Below are 16,287 nucleotides of genomic sequence, written 5' to 3'. Positions count from 1 at the left end.
TCGAAGCATGTCAACCGCTGTTTAAAATCCATTTTTATGCCATTTTTCTCGTAAAAAAGCGATAATATTCCGACCGGGAATCTGCGTTTAGGTAAACAGAGGAAAGAAAACAAAGCATTCGGTCGATGCGGGCACGCGCCTGAGTCTCACAGTACTGTAACCAGCCACTACCCAAACGCGCTACTTTTTTTCAGCCAGAGCCTGCAAAGCCACGATTCAGCTTTTTGCCGCCTTCTGAGAGCCTATGGGAGCCGTAAGAAGTGTCCCCTTGTAGCAGAGATCCTCAGTCTTCAATAAACAGAGGCAAGAAGAACGACACCTTGTCAGACAGGCCACTTCCTGCATGAAATCTACTCAGGTTTTTGCCTGCCATATGAGTTCTGTTATACTCGCAGACACCATTCAAACAGTTTTAAAAACTTTAGGGTGTTTTCTATCCAAAGCCAATAATTATATGCATATTCTAGTTACTGGGCAGGAGTAGTAACCAGATTAAATCGGGTACGTTTTTTATCCGGCCGTGTCAATACTGCCCCCTAGCCCTAACAGGTTAAATGACTTGCATACGTCCTCCGTGTAGATTGTAAGCGCACAGTCCTCGTTGTGTACATGTTTTGTTCCCATCCTCTATAGATATTAGTGAGCTGTGTGAACTTTTGCTACCCAACCTTTTTCTATGGTCTCAACCATCTACATCCATCTTCCTCACTCCAATAGTTTTACTGTCCCACTGTCATGTATTTGTAGTGAGGATACAAGTCCGGGGCTATTTTCAAGCGTTGTGCATTCTTGGTGCTATCTCTAGCAAAACATTTTTGCTGGATATTGATTGCCATTTATCCATTTATCAATCCACTCTGCATGGATAATTGAAACGTACAGTGCATTCAGAAAGTATTCAGACACCTTGACTTCCCACATTTTGTTAAAACCTTATTCTAAAATTGATTAAATATATTTTCTCAACTATCAACACACACTCACCCCATAATACTTAAGCGAAAACAGGTTTTAGATACCTCATTTACATAAGTATTCAGACCCTTTGCTATGAGACTCGAAATTGAACTCAGGTGCATCCTGTTTCCATTGATCATCCTTGATGATTCTACAAATATATTGGAGTCCACCTGTGGTACATTCAATTGATTGGATATGATTTGCAAAGGCACGCACCTGTCTAAGGTCCCACAGTTGACAATGCATGTCAGAGCAAAAACCAAGCCATGGATTTGTCTGTAGAGGTCTGAGACAGGATTGTGTCGAGGCACAGATCTGGGAAAGGGTACCAAAACATGTCTGCAACATTGCAGGTCCCCAAGAACACAGTGGCCTCCCTCATTCTTAAATGGAAGAAGTTTGGAACCACCAAGACTCTTCCTTGAGCCGGCCAAACTGAGCAATCGGGGGAGAAGGGCCTTGGTCAGGGAGGTGACCAAGAACCTGATAATCACTCTGACAGAGCTCCTCTGTGGAGATGGGAGAAACTTCCAGAAGGACAACCATCTCTGCAGCAATCCACCAATCAGGCCTTTTTGGTAGAGTTGCCTGACAGAAGCCACTTCTCGGGAAAAGGCACATGACAGCCCGCTTGGAGTTTGTCAAATGGCAAGCATGAGAAACAAGATTCTCTGGTCTGATGAAACCAAGATTGAACTTTATTATCTGAATGCCAAGCGTCACGTCTGGAGGAAACCTGGCACCATCCCTACGGTGAAGCATGGTGGTGGCAGCAGCATGCTGTGGGGAAGTTTTTCAGCGGCAGGGACAGGGAGACTAGTCAGGATAGAGGCAAAGATGAATGGGTTAAAGTACAGAGATCCTTGATGAAAACCTGCTCCAGAGCACTCAGGACCTCAGACTAGGGCGAAGGTTCACCTTCCAACAGGACAACAAGCCTAAGCACACAGCCAAGACAACGCAGGAGTGTTTTGGGGACAAGTCTCTGAATGTCCTTGAGTGATACAGCCAAAACCCCGGACTTGAACCCAATCGAACATCTCTGCAGAGACCTGAAAATAGCTTTGCAGCGACGCTCCCCATCCAACCTGACAGAGCTTGATACGATCTGCAGAGAAGAATGGGAGAAACTCCTGAAATACAGGTGTGCCAAGCTTGTAGCGTCGTACCCTAGACGACTGTAGACTGTAATCGCTGTCAAAGGTGCTTCAACAAAGTACGTAAGGGTCTGAATACTTATGTAAATATGTTTCAGCTTTTTACAAGATTGCTAAAAATTCTAATTGTCATTAGGGGGTATTGTCTGTAGATTGCTTATATATATATATATATATATATACAGTATCTCACAAGTGAGTACCCCCCTCACATTTTTGTAAATATTTGAGTATCTCTTCATGTGACAACACTGAAGAAATGACACTTTGCTACAATGTAGTGTACAGCTTGTATAACAGTGTAAATTTGCTGTCCCCTCAAAATAACTGAACACACAGCCATTAACGTCTAAACCGCTGGCAACAAAAGTGAGTACACTCTTAAGTGAAAATGTCCAAATTGGGTCCAATTAGCCATTTTCCCTCCCCGGTGTCATGTGACTCATTAGTGTTACAAGGTCTCAGGTGTGAATGGGGAGCAGGTGTGTTAAATTTGCCTTCATCCCTCTCACACTCCCTCGTCACTGGAAGTTCAACATGACACCTCATGGCAAAGAACTCTCTGAGGATCTGAAAAAAATTATTGTTGCTCTACATAAAGATGGCCTGGGCTATAAGAAGATTGCCAAGACCCTGAAACTGAGCTGCAGCACGGTGGCCAAGACCATACAGCGGTTTAACAGGACCGGTTCCACTCAGAACAGGCCTCGTCATCGTCGACCAAATAAATTGAGTGCACGTGCTCAGTGTCATATCCAGAGGCTGTCTTTGGGAAATAGACGTATGAGTGCTGCCAGCATTGCTGCAGAGGTTGAAGGGGTGGGGGGTCAGCCTGTCAGTGCTCAGACCATACGCTGCACACTGCATCAAATTGGTCTGCATGGCTGTCGTCCCAGAAGGAAGCCTCTTCTAAAGATGATGCACAAGAAAGCCTGCAAACAGTTTGCTGAAGACAAGCAGACTAAGGACATGGATTACTGGAACCATGTCCTGTGGTCTGATGAGACCAAGAAACTTATTTGGTTCAGATGGTGTCAAGCGTGTGTGGCGGCAACCTTGTGAGGCGTACAAAGACAAGTGTGTCTTGCCTACAGTCAAGCATGGTGGTGGGAGTGTCATGGTCTGTGGCTGCGTGAGTGCTGCCGGCACTGGGGAACTACAGTTCATTGAGGGAACCATGAATGCCAACATGTACTGTGACATACTGAAGCAGAGCATGATCCCCTTCCTTCAGAGACTGGGCCACAGCGCAGTATTCCAACATGATAACGACCCCAAACACACCTCCAAGACGACCACTGCCTTGCTAAAGAAGCTGAGGGTAAAGGTGATGGACTGGCCAAGCATGTCTCCAGACCTAAACCCTATTGAGCATCTGTGGGGCATCCTCAAACGGAAGGTGGAGGAGTGCAAGGTCTCTAACATCCACCAGCTCCGTGATGTCGTCATGGAGGAGTGGAAGAGGACTCCAGTGGCAACCTGTGAAGCTCTGGTGAACTCCATGCCCAAGAGGGTTAAGGCAGTGCTGGAAAATTATGGTGGCCACACACAATATTTACACTTTGAGCCCAATTTGTTTACTTTCACTTAGGGGTGTACTCACTTTTGTTGCCAGCAGTTTAGACATTAATGGCTGTGTGTTGTATTATTTTGAGGGGACAGCAAATTTACACTGTTATACAAGCTGTACACTTACTACTTTACATTGTAGCAAAGTGTCATTTCTTCAGTGTTGTCACATGAAAAGATATACTCAAATATTTACAAAAATGTGAGGGGTGTACGAGAGAGATTTTCAAGGGGTCTGAATGCACTAATTTGCAGCTTCTGTCAATCTCACTGTCAAGCCTATACAACATCGGGCTTTGACTACATTGACGTCTTTAATAGCTACGATGTCCACAATGATTTATCAGGCTTTGCATTGACCAATATTACTGATCTGCCTCATAGGTTGACCTCACTGGTCGGCCTTATAAGCTCACCTAACTGATCAGCCTCAGGTTGACGTGCTTGCCATCCTCATCTGATACCTAACAATGGGCATTTGTTGTATATATTGTCTGACATCCACTTACTCTGCTCTACCCTGCCCTTCCAGAAATTCAGGCACCACGATGAGGACACGTCTCCCCAGGAGCAGAGCTCCCCCCAGCTCACTGACGAGGTCCCTGGCCCCGAGCTGGTCCAGGTGGCCGAGAAGAACCTTTCCCAGATTGAGAATGTCCACGGCTACGTGGCCCACGCGCACATCTCACCCATGAAGGTAGGATGGACACCTTCACACGGCGGACACACACACACACACACACACACACACACACACACACACACACACACTTGTTTATTTATTTCGCATTCCTATTCACAAACATAATTTCACATACATTAAATGCATTTTCATACAAAGGGAGGATGGGAGAGAATTTTATCATACAGTACGTTCCCGTTGCCCATATTGCCCTCATTCGCTTCATTGTGAAACTGTACAAGAATCACAATCACACATGGTGCCTTGCAAAAGTATTTAGTCCCTTGGATTTCATTACATTTTGTGTTATGAAGTGGATTGTCATTTTAATTATTTTTTTGTCAACAATCTACACAAAATGGAAGAAAAATGCAAATACTTTTTAAAGATTAAGACTAATTAAATATCTAAAATAGTCATTGCATAAGTATAGCTCTCAGTCAGTACACTAGAAACACCTTTTGACATCGATTACAGCTGTGAGTCTTCTTGGGTAGGTCTAATGGCACAACACTTCACTACCTGTGTGATGAGGGAGAGCTCGGTTTGTTTTGGAAAGTTTGGAAAGTCTATTGAAAAACTTTAGTTACTTTGATCCTGTGATGCAATTGGTATTAGTTGCTGGAACCGCTACCATCTGTACAGTGGTTCCTCCTTTAAAAGTTGCGAGCTTATACCGTGTGACTTAGAGGTACCCAGTGTCATGACTTCATTGCTCCAGACCACCACAAGGGGGAGCACTCATTATGCATTTGGGTCCCAAAGTTTTTATGGGTTCCAATGACGAATTTGTCACGAGCCACCTCTCCCTGGTGACTTTCTTCAGCTAAGATGGCTGACAAAACATTACGGGGAGGCAAATGTAAGTAGTTATAACATAACGAGTCAAGCAAAAAAAATTAAATTGAGAGCAATGTTAATGTAGAGACAAACATTTGTGCATTTTTTTTGTCATAAAGTTAATTTACGAAAATCGCTATTTTGCTTTCTGTCATATCCAATACCAGGTGTATCAAACTCCATTCTGTGAATGATGCTGTGTCTGCATGTATGTATTACAATTATACACTTCAACAGTGTTTACCGCTCCTGGGAAATCAATGATTGAACATTGTAACTATGCAATAGACTAGAAACATGATTTAGTAATTCATATATACAGAATAAAAAAATGTATATCCTGCCAGCACACCCACAAGTGTGCTGAATGACGTGTGGAAGAGAGCGAGGAATGAGATGCGAGTAACAATCCAGGCTATTTGCTCTGAGACCTGCATAATAATTTAATGAAACAAGCAGGGAGCAGGTTTTGAACCCTCAACATTGTAGCCCAAAGTCCAGCACGCTATTGACTGTGCCAAAATGTATTAATTGGGGTTGGGGCCGATTTGTAGCTAAAAAACACTATCTATTGGAATCTTTAACATGTGGAAAGGGGAAAAAGTATTATTATTAGTTTTTCACAAGCGTAGCAGGATGGGCTACTAGCTAAACAATAGACTATTCAACCTTTACTAAATAATTGTTTAATAGCTGAGCTAGGTGTGAAACCCTCCAACTTGCAACAAATCATTTGTATTTATCTTTCCACATCTACCTACACACGGTTAACCTGTCTGGGCTAGGGGCAGTATCTTCACAGCCGGATGAAAAACGTACCCAATTTAAACAGGGTACTACTCTGACCCAGAAACTAGAATATGCATATTATTAGATTTGGATAGAAAACACTCTGAAAGTTTTAGAAACGTTTGAATGGTGTCTGTGAGTATAACAGAACTCATATGGCAGGCAAAAAACCTGAGAAAAAGTCAACCAGGAAGTGGAGGATCTGAGAATTGTAGTTCTTTGTAGTCCCTTTCGAAACTACAGTATCCGTGGGGTTACGTTGCACTTCCTAAGGCTTCCATTGGCTGTCTAAAGCCTTCAGAAAGTGGTTTGAGCATTCTCCTGTCACTGGGCAGATAATAGGAGCTCAGGTACTGAGTGGTCTGCCTGGCAACAAAGGGATTGGATATGCGCAGTCACGCAAGCACGCTGTTCCTTTTTCTCCTTGAATGAATACGCTATTGTCCGGTTGGAATATTATCGCAATTTGACGTTAAAAATACCATAAAGATTGATTTTAAACAGCGTTTGACATGCTTCTAAGTACGGTAATGGAACATTTTGACTTTTCGTCTCTGGTTCCGCGCTCGCGCGTTATGCCTTCGGATAAGTGATCTGTACACACGAATAAAACGGAGGTATTTGGACATAAATATGGATTATTTGGAACGAAAACATTTCTTGTGGAAGTAGCAGTCCTGGGAGTGCATTCTGATGAAGATTAGCCAAGGTAAGAGAATATTTCTAATACTAATTCTGAGTTTAGGTTGCCCCGAACTTGGCGGGTGTCTGTATAGCTCGCCGTGATGGCTGAGCTATGCACTCAGAATATTGAAAAATGTGCTTTCTCCGTAAAGCTATTTTAAAATCTGACACAGCGGTTGCATCCAGGGGTAGTCTATTTATAATTCTTGAAATAATTATTATATATTTTGTCAACGTTTCTGATGAGTATTTTTGTAAATTGATGTGCACATTCACCGGGCGTTTTGGTGGGAATACATTTTCACATCTGTAAAGCCTTTTTGAAATCGGACAATGTGGTTACATCAAGGAGAAGTAAATGTAAATGTGTGTTTGAGAAAGTTTAATTATGACATTTTGTTCTTTTGCCGCCCTGATATTTCACTGGCTGTGTCCCGCAGACGCTAGCGTCCCACCTTGCCCATAGAAGTTAATGTTCTGAAATATATATATATATATCAGTTGAAGTCGTACGTTTACATACACCTTAGCCAAATACATTTAAACTCAGTTTTTCACAATTCCTGACATTTAATCCTAGTAAAAAATTCCCTGTCTTACGTCTGTTAGGATCACCACTTTATTTTAAGAATTATATTTCAGCTTTTATTTCTTTAATCACATTCCCAGTGGGTCAGAAGTTTACATACACTCAATTAGTATTTGGTAGCATTGCCTTTAAATTGTTTAACATCAAAACATTATATTAGCCATTTCTGAGACTCACTTTGATAATTAATTTGATACAGCAGTAGCAATACAAGGATATAACATTCATAGAAGAGACAGGAATGCTTATGGGGGATGTTGCTGTATATATTCAGAGCCATATCCCTATAATGCTTAGAGAAGACCTTATGTCAAGTGTTATCGAAGTGTTGTGGTTGCAGGTTCACTCAGCACATCTAATGCATTTTTGGGGTTGTCGCTATAGGCCACCAAGTGCTAATAGTCAGTGTCTACTGTAAATAATGTGTGAGATGCTTAGTGTATGTCAGGGATCATCAAATAGATTCAGCCGCGATCTTATTATTTTATTGTGCGTATGGTCAGGGGGCCGGAACATAATTAAGCAGTAAGGCCTGAGGGAGTGTGGTGTGTGTGTATATAGCCAGTATACCACAGCTAAGGGCTGCTGTTATGCAAGACACAACAGGGACTGCCTGGATACAGCCCTTAGCCGTGGTATTATTGGCCATATACCACAACCCCTGAGGTGCGTTATTTCTATTATAAACTGGTTACCAACGTAATTAGAAGAGTACAAATAGTTGTTTTGTTATACCTGTGGTATATGGTCTGACATACTCCTGATATCAGCCAATCAGCATTCAGGGCTCGAACCATCCACCTTATAATTACAAATAATTTGTGTACTGCAAATTAACTACAAGAACCCCAAACAGAAATGTTTGACTAAAACAGTCATTTTAAACCTAGCTTACATTTGTATACGATCACGTCTCTTTTATGTGTGGGAATACTTGCGAACAGATTTCTTAAATTCAAATTACTTCGAGCTCATTTCCACAATGGAAAAAGAAATACAAAACACGCATGCCAAATTCGTCAGTTCGGGAACCCTGCCGTATGTGATGTAAACAGAGATATCTACTTTCTTGGGGACTTGAATATTGACTGGTTTTCATGAAGCTGTCTGCTCAAGAGGAAGCTTATCACTGTAACCAGTGCCTGTAATTGGATTGATTATTAATCAACCTACCAGGGTGTTTACAAACACTACAAGAAGATGATCATCCACATGTCGATCATATTTTGTTCTAAAGCTGTGTCCGTACACATTGGATGCAGTGATCACAATATAGTGGCTATATCCAGAAAAGCCAAAGTTCCACAAGCTGGGCCTAAAATAGTATGTAAGAGAGAATACAAAATATTTTGCTGTGATTTATGTGGATTATGTTAAAAATATCTGTTGGTCTGTGATTAATAAGGAGCATCCTGACGCTGCACTTGATGAATTTATGAAATTGCTTCTTCCAATTACTGATAAACATGCACCTGTTAACCTCTCTCGGGTATGTGGGACAAAATCGTCCCACCTAGTCAACAGCCAGTGGAATCGAGTGGCGCGAAATACAAAAACCTTAAAAATGCTATAACTTCAATTTCTCAAACATATTTTACACCATTTGAAAAAGAACTCTCATTAATCCAACCACATTGTCCGATTTCAAAAAGGCTTTACAGCGAAAGCAAAACATTAGATTATGTTAGGAGAGTACCCAGCCAGAAATAATCACACAGCCATTTTTCAAGCTAGCATATATGTCACAAAAACCACAGCTAAATGCAGCACTAACCTTTGATCTTCATCAGATGACACTCCTAGGACTTTGTTATACAATACATGCATGTTTTGTTCGCACCCAAACAAGGGCACTGCGTTCATCCACCTCTGGCCTGCTGGCCCCCCTACCGCTGCGGAAGCACAGTTCCCGCTCAGCCCAGTCAAAACTGTTCGCTGCTCTGGCACCCCAATGGTGGAACAAGCTCCGTCACGACGTCAGGACAGCGGAGTCAATCACCACCTTCCGTAGACACCTGAAACCCCACCTCTTTAAGGAATACCTGGGATAGGATATAGTAATCATTCTAACCCCCCCCCCCCCCAAAAAAAAAGATATAGATGTACTATTGTAAAGTGGTTGTTCCACTGGATATCATAAGGTGAATGCACCAATTTTGAAGTCACTCTGGATAAGAGCGTCTGCTAAATGACGTAAATGTAATCAAGTTCATATTTATATCAAAAAACAGCTTTTTACATTAGCATGTGACGTTCAGAACTAGCATACACACTGAACTTTCGGTGAATTTACTAAATTACTCTTGATAAACGTTTACAAAATACATAATTATTTAAAGAATTATAGATACAGAACTCCTTTATGCAATCGCGGTGTCAGATTTTAAAATAGCTTTTCGGCAAAAGCACATTTTGCAATATTCTGAGTAGATAGCTCGGCCATCAAGGCTAGCTAAACAGACACACGCCAACATCGAGGCTCAGTATACTCAGAATTACTAGTAGAATTGGATTACCTGTGCTGTTCTTCGTCAGAATGCACTCCCAGGACTTCTACTTCAACCACAAATGTTGTTTTGGTTCAAAATAATCCATAGTTATGTTCAAATATCCTCCGTTTTGTTCGTGCATTCAGGTCCCTATCCGAAGGGTGACGCGCGGACGCATGTCGTGACAAAGAATTTCAAAATATTCCATTACCATACTTAGAAGCATGTCAAACGCTGTTTAAAATCAATTTTTATGCTATTTTTCTCGTAAAAGAAAAACATCTCGTAAAAGAAAGAAAAACATGGCCACTTCTCGGGGCCGCGCATCTCCTGTGTCTGAGCCACCAACCTGACCACTCACAAACAGCGCTCCTGTACCTAGCCCAGAGACAGCAGAGATCTCATTCCACTTTCTGGCGCCTTCAGAGAGCCTATGGGAGCCTTAGAAATTGTCACGTTACAGCAGAGATGCTGTATTTTCGACAGAGATGCCACAGAAGCACAATAAATGGTCAGAGAGGGCACTTCCTGTATGGAATCTTCTCAGGTTTTGGCTCGCCATATGAGTTCTGTTATACTCACATTCAAACAGTTTTATAAACTTTAGTGTTTTCTATCCAAATCTACTAATTATATGCATATTCTCGTTTCTGGAAAAGAGTAATAACCAGTTTAAATCGGGTATGTTTTTTTTATCCGGCCGTGAAAATACTGCCCCCAAGCACTAAGAAGTTAAGAATCTTACTGTTAGAACTGTTAAGGTTGCATGGATTGATGAGGAACTAAAAAAACTATGGTTGAAAGAGATGGCTGCACATTTGACTGGCTGCCTTACTGCAAATTAAGAAATTGTGACTAAACTCAATAAAAATAAACTATTATGAAGCCACGATCAATAATATAAAGAATGAGGGGAAAACTTTGTAGTTTAAATAACATTTAAATAAAAGACAAATTCAACTCTGTTTTTCATCAAATCAGATGTCTTATTCATCACAAAACCATTTGATGTAGCCAATACTTTTGATGATTACCTCATTGGAAAAGTAGGAAATGCCAACAACGAACAGTGAGCACTTGTACTCAAGCATAAAAAACAAATAAGGAAAGAAAAGTGGTTCACTTTTTTAAGTTGGTGTGGGAGAAGTGTATAAATGATCGATCAATAATGAAAAACCTACTGGCATTAAGTTAGATGGAAAGCTACTGATGATGGTAGCTGACTATAGCCATTCTTATCTGTCATCTTTAATCTGAGCCTAGAGGAATGTCTTGGTCCTCAGGCCTTTAGGCACACAAGTCATTCTGCTTCACAAGAGTGGTAAAGCGGCCTTTACTGGTTCGAACAGCAGACCTATCAGCTTGCTGGTTTATTTATTTTTTGTACTTTTACCCTTCTCCCCAATTCTGTGATATCCAGTTGGTAGTTAGTCTTGTTCCATCGCTGCAACTCCCCTATGGACTCGGTAGAGGCAAAGATCGAGAGCCATGCATCCTCCAAAACACAACTCTGCCAAGCCGCACTGCTTCTTGACAAACTGCTCGCTTAACCCTGAACCCAGCCGCACCAATGTGTCGGAGGGGACACCGTCCAGCTGGCACCCGAGGCAGCTTGCAGGCGCCCGGTCCACCACAAGGAGTTGCTAGAGCGTGATGAGACAAGGAAATCCTGGCCAACCAAACCCTCTAACACAGACGACGCTCTGCCAATTGTGCGGCGCCTCATGGGTCTCCCGGTCACGGCTGGCTGTGACACAGCCTGGGATCGATCCTTGGTCTGTCGTGACACCCCAAGCACTGCAATGCAGTGCCATAGATCACTTGGGAGGCCCCAGCTTATTGGTTTAAAAATACAATAAAGCAACACCTGACGGCCCAACGCCTCTCCCACATTACCTACTTGTTTGTGTACCGGCAAGTATGTGTAACTGATAGATGCACACACACACTACATGTTCATGTTTTTAAATATATGCAAAGTCTTTTTAGTTGTCGGACCCCAGTAAAACTGTTAACTTCTATGGGCTAGGTGGGAAGCCCTGCGGGACACACAGTGAAATATCAGGGCGGAAAATTCAAAAACAACAAAATGTCATAATTCAACTTTCTCAAACATACGACTATTTTACACCATTTTAAAGATACACTTCTCGTTAATCTAACCACATTGTCCGATTTCAAAAAGGCTTTACAGCGAAAGCAAAACATTAGATTGTTAGGAGAGTACATAGACAAAAATAATCACACAGCCATTTTCCAAGCAAGGACATGTCAATAAAATCCAAAACACAGCCAAATGAAGCACTAACCTTTGACGATCTTCATCAGATGACACTCCGCGGACATTATGTTACACAATACATGCATTTTTTTGTTCGATAAAGTTCATATTTATATCCAAAAACAGCATTTTACATTGGTGCGTGATATTCAGAAAATTTATTCCCACCAAAACGCCCGGTGAATGTGCACATCATTTTACAAAAATACTCATCATAAACGTTGACAAAATACATAACAATTATTTTAAAAATTAAAGATAGACTACTCCTTTATGCAACCGCTGTGTCAGATTTTAAAATGGCTTTACGGAGAAAGCACATTTTTCAATATTCTGAGTACATAGCTCAGCCATCACGGTGAGCTAATCAGACACCTGCCAAATCTTCGGGCAACCTAAACTCAGAATTAGTATTACAAATATTGTATTACCTTTGCTGATCTTCGTCAGAATGCACTCCCGGGACTACTACTTCCACAAGAAATGTTGTTTTTGTACCAAATAATCCATATTTATCTCCAAATACCTCCGTTTTGTTCGTGCGTTCAGAGCACTATCCAAAGGGTAACGCGCGGAACGAGAGAAAGTCAAAATGTTCCATTACCGTACTTAGAAGCATGTCAAACGCTGTTTAAAATCAATATGGTATTTTTAACGTAAAATTGCGATAATATTCCAACTGGACAATAGCATATTCATTCAAGAAGAAAAAGGAGGGGCGCGCTCACGGGACTGAGCATATCCAATCACTTTGTTGCCAGGCAGACCACTCAGTAACTGAGCTCCTATACTCTGCCCAGTGACAGGAAAATGCTCATACCACTTTCTGAAGGCTTTAGACAGCCAATGGAAGCCTTAGTAAGTGCAACGTCACCCCACAGACACTGGAGCTTCGATAGAGAATCAAAAGAACTACAATTCCCAGACTTTTCAATTCCTGCTTGGATTTTTCTCAGGTTTTTGCCTGCCATATGAGGTCTGTTATACTCAGACACCATTCAAACAGTTTTAGAAACTTCAGAGTGTTTTCTATCCAAATCGACTAATAAAATGCATATTCTAGTTTCTGGGCCAGAGTAGTAACCTGTTTAACCTGTTAGGGCTAGGGGGCAGCATTTGCACGTCTGGATAAAAAAAATGTACCCGATTTAATCTGGTTACTAATCCTACCCAGTAACTAGAATATGCATATACTTATTATATATGGATAGAAAACACTCTAAAGTTTCTAAAACTGTTTGAATGGTGTCTGTGAGTATAACAGAACTCATTTGGCAGGCAAAACCCTGAGACATTTTCTGACAGGAAGTGGATACCTGATGTGTTGTATTGACTTTAAACCTATCCCATTGAAAAACACAGGGGCTGAGGAATATTTTGGCACTTCCTATTGCTTCCACTAGATGTCACCAGCCTTTACAAAGTGTTTTGAGTCTTCTGGAGGGAGATCTGACCGAACAAGAGCCATGGAACGATGATGTCCCATTAGACACCTGGCGCGCGAGTTCATGTTGGGTACCCTCGTTCCAATACGTTATAAAAGAGTATGCATTCGTCCACCTTGAATATTATTCATGTTCTGGTTAAAAAAGGCCCTAATGATTTATGCTATACAACGTTTGACATGTTTGAACGAACGGAAATATATTTTTTCCCCTCGTTCATGACGAGAAGTCCGGCTGGCTTAGATCATGTGCTAACAAGACGGAGATTTTTGGACATAAATGATGAGCTTTTTTGAACAAAACTACATTCGTTATGGACCTGTGATACCTGGAAGTGACATCTGATGAAGAGAATCAAAGGTAATGGATTATTTACATAGTATTTTCGATTTTAGATCTCCCCAACATGACGTCTAGTCTGTATCGCAACGCGTATTTTTCTGGGCGCAGTGCTCAGATTATTGCAAAGTGTGATTTCCCAGTAAGGTTATTTTTAAATCTGGCAAGTTGATTGCGTTCAAGAGATGTAAATCTATAATTCTTTAAATGACAATATAATATTTTACCAATGTTTTCTAATTTTAATTATTTAATTTGTGACGCTGACTTGACTGCCGGTTATTGGAGGGAAACGATTTCCTCAACATCAATGCCATAGTAAAAAGCTGTTTTTGGATATAAATATGAACTTGATAGAACTAAAAATGCATGCATTGTCTAACATAATGTCCTAGGAGTGTCATCTGATGGAGATTGTAAAAGGTTAGTGCATCATTTTAGCTGGTTTTATGGTTTTGGTGACCCTGTCTTTGACTTGACAAAACATTACACACAACTCTTGTAAATGTACTGTCCTAACATACTCTAAATTTATGCTTTCGCCGTAAAACCTTTTTGAAATCGTAAAACGTGGTTAGATTAAGGAGATGTTTATCTTTCAAAGGGTGTAAAATAGTTGTATGTTTGAAAAATGTGAATTTTGACATTTATTTGGATTCAAATTTGCCGCTCTTGAAATGCACCTGCTGTTGATGGAGTGCACCACGGGTGGCACGCTAGCGTCCCACCTAGCCCATAGAGGTTAAATTGGGTACGTTTTTCATCCGGCCGTGAAAATACTGCCCCCTAGCCCAGACAGGTTAATTGGGATCCTAATAAATCAAATGTATGCACTTTGCACACCTGGATTGTGCAATTTTTTCCCCCATATTCTTCTCATAACTCTTCAAGCTTTTTCACGATGTTGGCTAGACAGCAATTTTGTCAGATGTATTATTCTTCAGATATACTACATATTTTATCGACATACTGTCCATAATGTATTTTTTTTTTAAGTATATAAATTATGTGTAAATGCAACATGCAACATTTGAAATGATTTTACTGAGTTACAGTTCATTTAAGGAAATCAGTCAATTGGAATAAATTAATTAGGCCCTAATCTATGGATGTCACATGACTGGGCAGGTGCACAGCCATGGTGGGCTTGGAAGGGCATAGGCTCACCTACCAGGGAGCCAGGCCCAGCCAATCCAGAATACGTCATTCCCCACAAAATGGCTTTATTACACACAAATACTTCAGTTTCATCAGCTGTTCGGGTGGCAGTTCTCAGACGATCCCTTTGTTAAGATGCCCTCAAATTGAGACGTGGAATTGTGCTGTGTGACAAAACGGCACATTTGAGTGGACTGTTGTCCCTAGCACAAGGTGCAGCTGTGTAATGATCATGCTGTTTAATCAGCTTCTTGATATGCCACCCCTATCAGGTGGATGGATTATCTCGGCAAAGGAGCAATGCTCACTGACAGGGATGTGCACAAATATGTTAACATTGGTACCAACCCTTTACATGTTGCGTTTTATTTTTATTCATATTGTATGTATTTATATGCATGTCAAAATCAAATCACATTTTATTGGTCACGTATATTGGTCACGTTGTGTTTCTAGCTCAAAGTGCAATAGTATCTAACAATTCACAACAATACAAAAATCTTGACGTAAAAGAATGGAATTAAGTATATAAATATCAGGACTAGCAATGTCAGTGGCATTGTCTAAAATACAGAAGAGTAGAATACAGCGGTTGCTCCTTTAACCTGTTGGGTCTAGGGGGCAGCATTTGCACGTCTGGATAAAAAAAATGTACCCGATTTTAATCTGGTTACTAATCCTACCCAGTAACTAGAATATGCATATACTTATTATATATGGGTAGAAAACACTCTAAAGTTTCCAAAACTGTTTGAATGGTGTCTGTGAGTATAACAGAACTCATTTGGCAGGCAAAACCCTGAGACATTTTCTGACAGGAAGTGGATACCTGATGTGTTGTATTGACTTTAAACCTATCCCATTGAAAAACACAGGGGTTTAGGAATATTTTGGCACTTCCTATTGCTTCCACTAGATGTCACCAGCCTTTACAAAGTGTTTTGAGTCTTCTGGAGGGAGATCTGACCGAACAAGAGCCATGGAACGATGATGGCCCATTAGACACCTTGCGCGCGAGTTCATGTTGGGTACCCTCGTTCCAATACGTTATAAAAGAGTATGCATTTGTCCACCTTGAATATTATTCATGTTCTGGTTAAAAAAGGCCCTAATGATTTATGCTATACAACGTTTGACATGTTTGAACGAACGGAAATATATTTTTTCCCCTCGTTCATGACGAGAAGTCCGGCTGGCTTAGATCATGTGCTAACAAGACGGAGATTTTTGGACATAAATGATGAGCTTTTTTGAACAAAACTACATTCGTTATGGACCTGTGATACCTGGAAGTGACATCTGATG

The 16,287-nt window shown here is 41.0% G+C and overlaps 1 protein-coding gene across 29 annotated transcripts in view; it reads left to right on the top strand.

Moving 5' to 3' along the window:
* The window catches only part of LOC106568684 (discs large homolog 1-like protein), a 338,585-nt gene that overhangs the window by 97,412 nt on the left and 224,886 nt on the right, over window positions 1-16,287 (top strand). For all 29 annotated transcript variants that reach the window (XM_014139222.3, XM_014139214.3, XM_014139211.3 and 26 more), the window contains one exon: window positions 4,219-4,383. In XM_014139222.3, coding sequence (XP_013994697.2) covers window positions 4,219-4,383 — 165 coding nt within the window. The remainder of the gene's footprint in view (window positions 1-4,218; window positions 4,384-16,287) is intronic.

Source organism: Salmo salar, chromosome 14, assembly GCF_965601325.2.
Source record: "Salmo salar chromosome 14, fSalSal1, whole genome shotgun sequence".
Taxonomy (NCBI): domain Eukaryota; kingdom Metazoa; phylum Chordata; class Actinopteri; order Salmoniformes; family Salmonidae; genus Salmo; species Salmo salar.
Note: the sequence above shows the minus strand (reverse complement) of the source record. Positions and strands in the feature narration are given on the sequence as shown.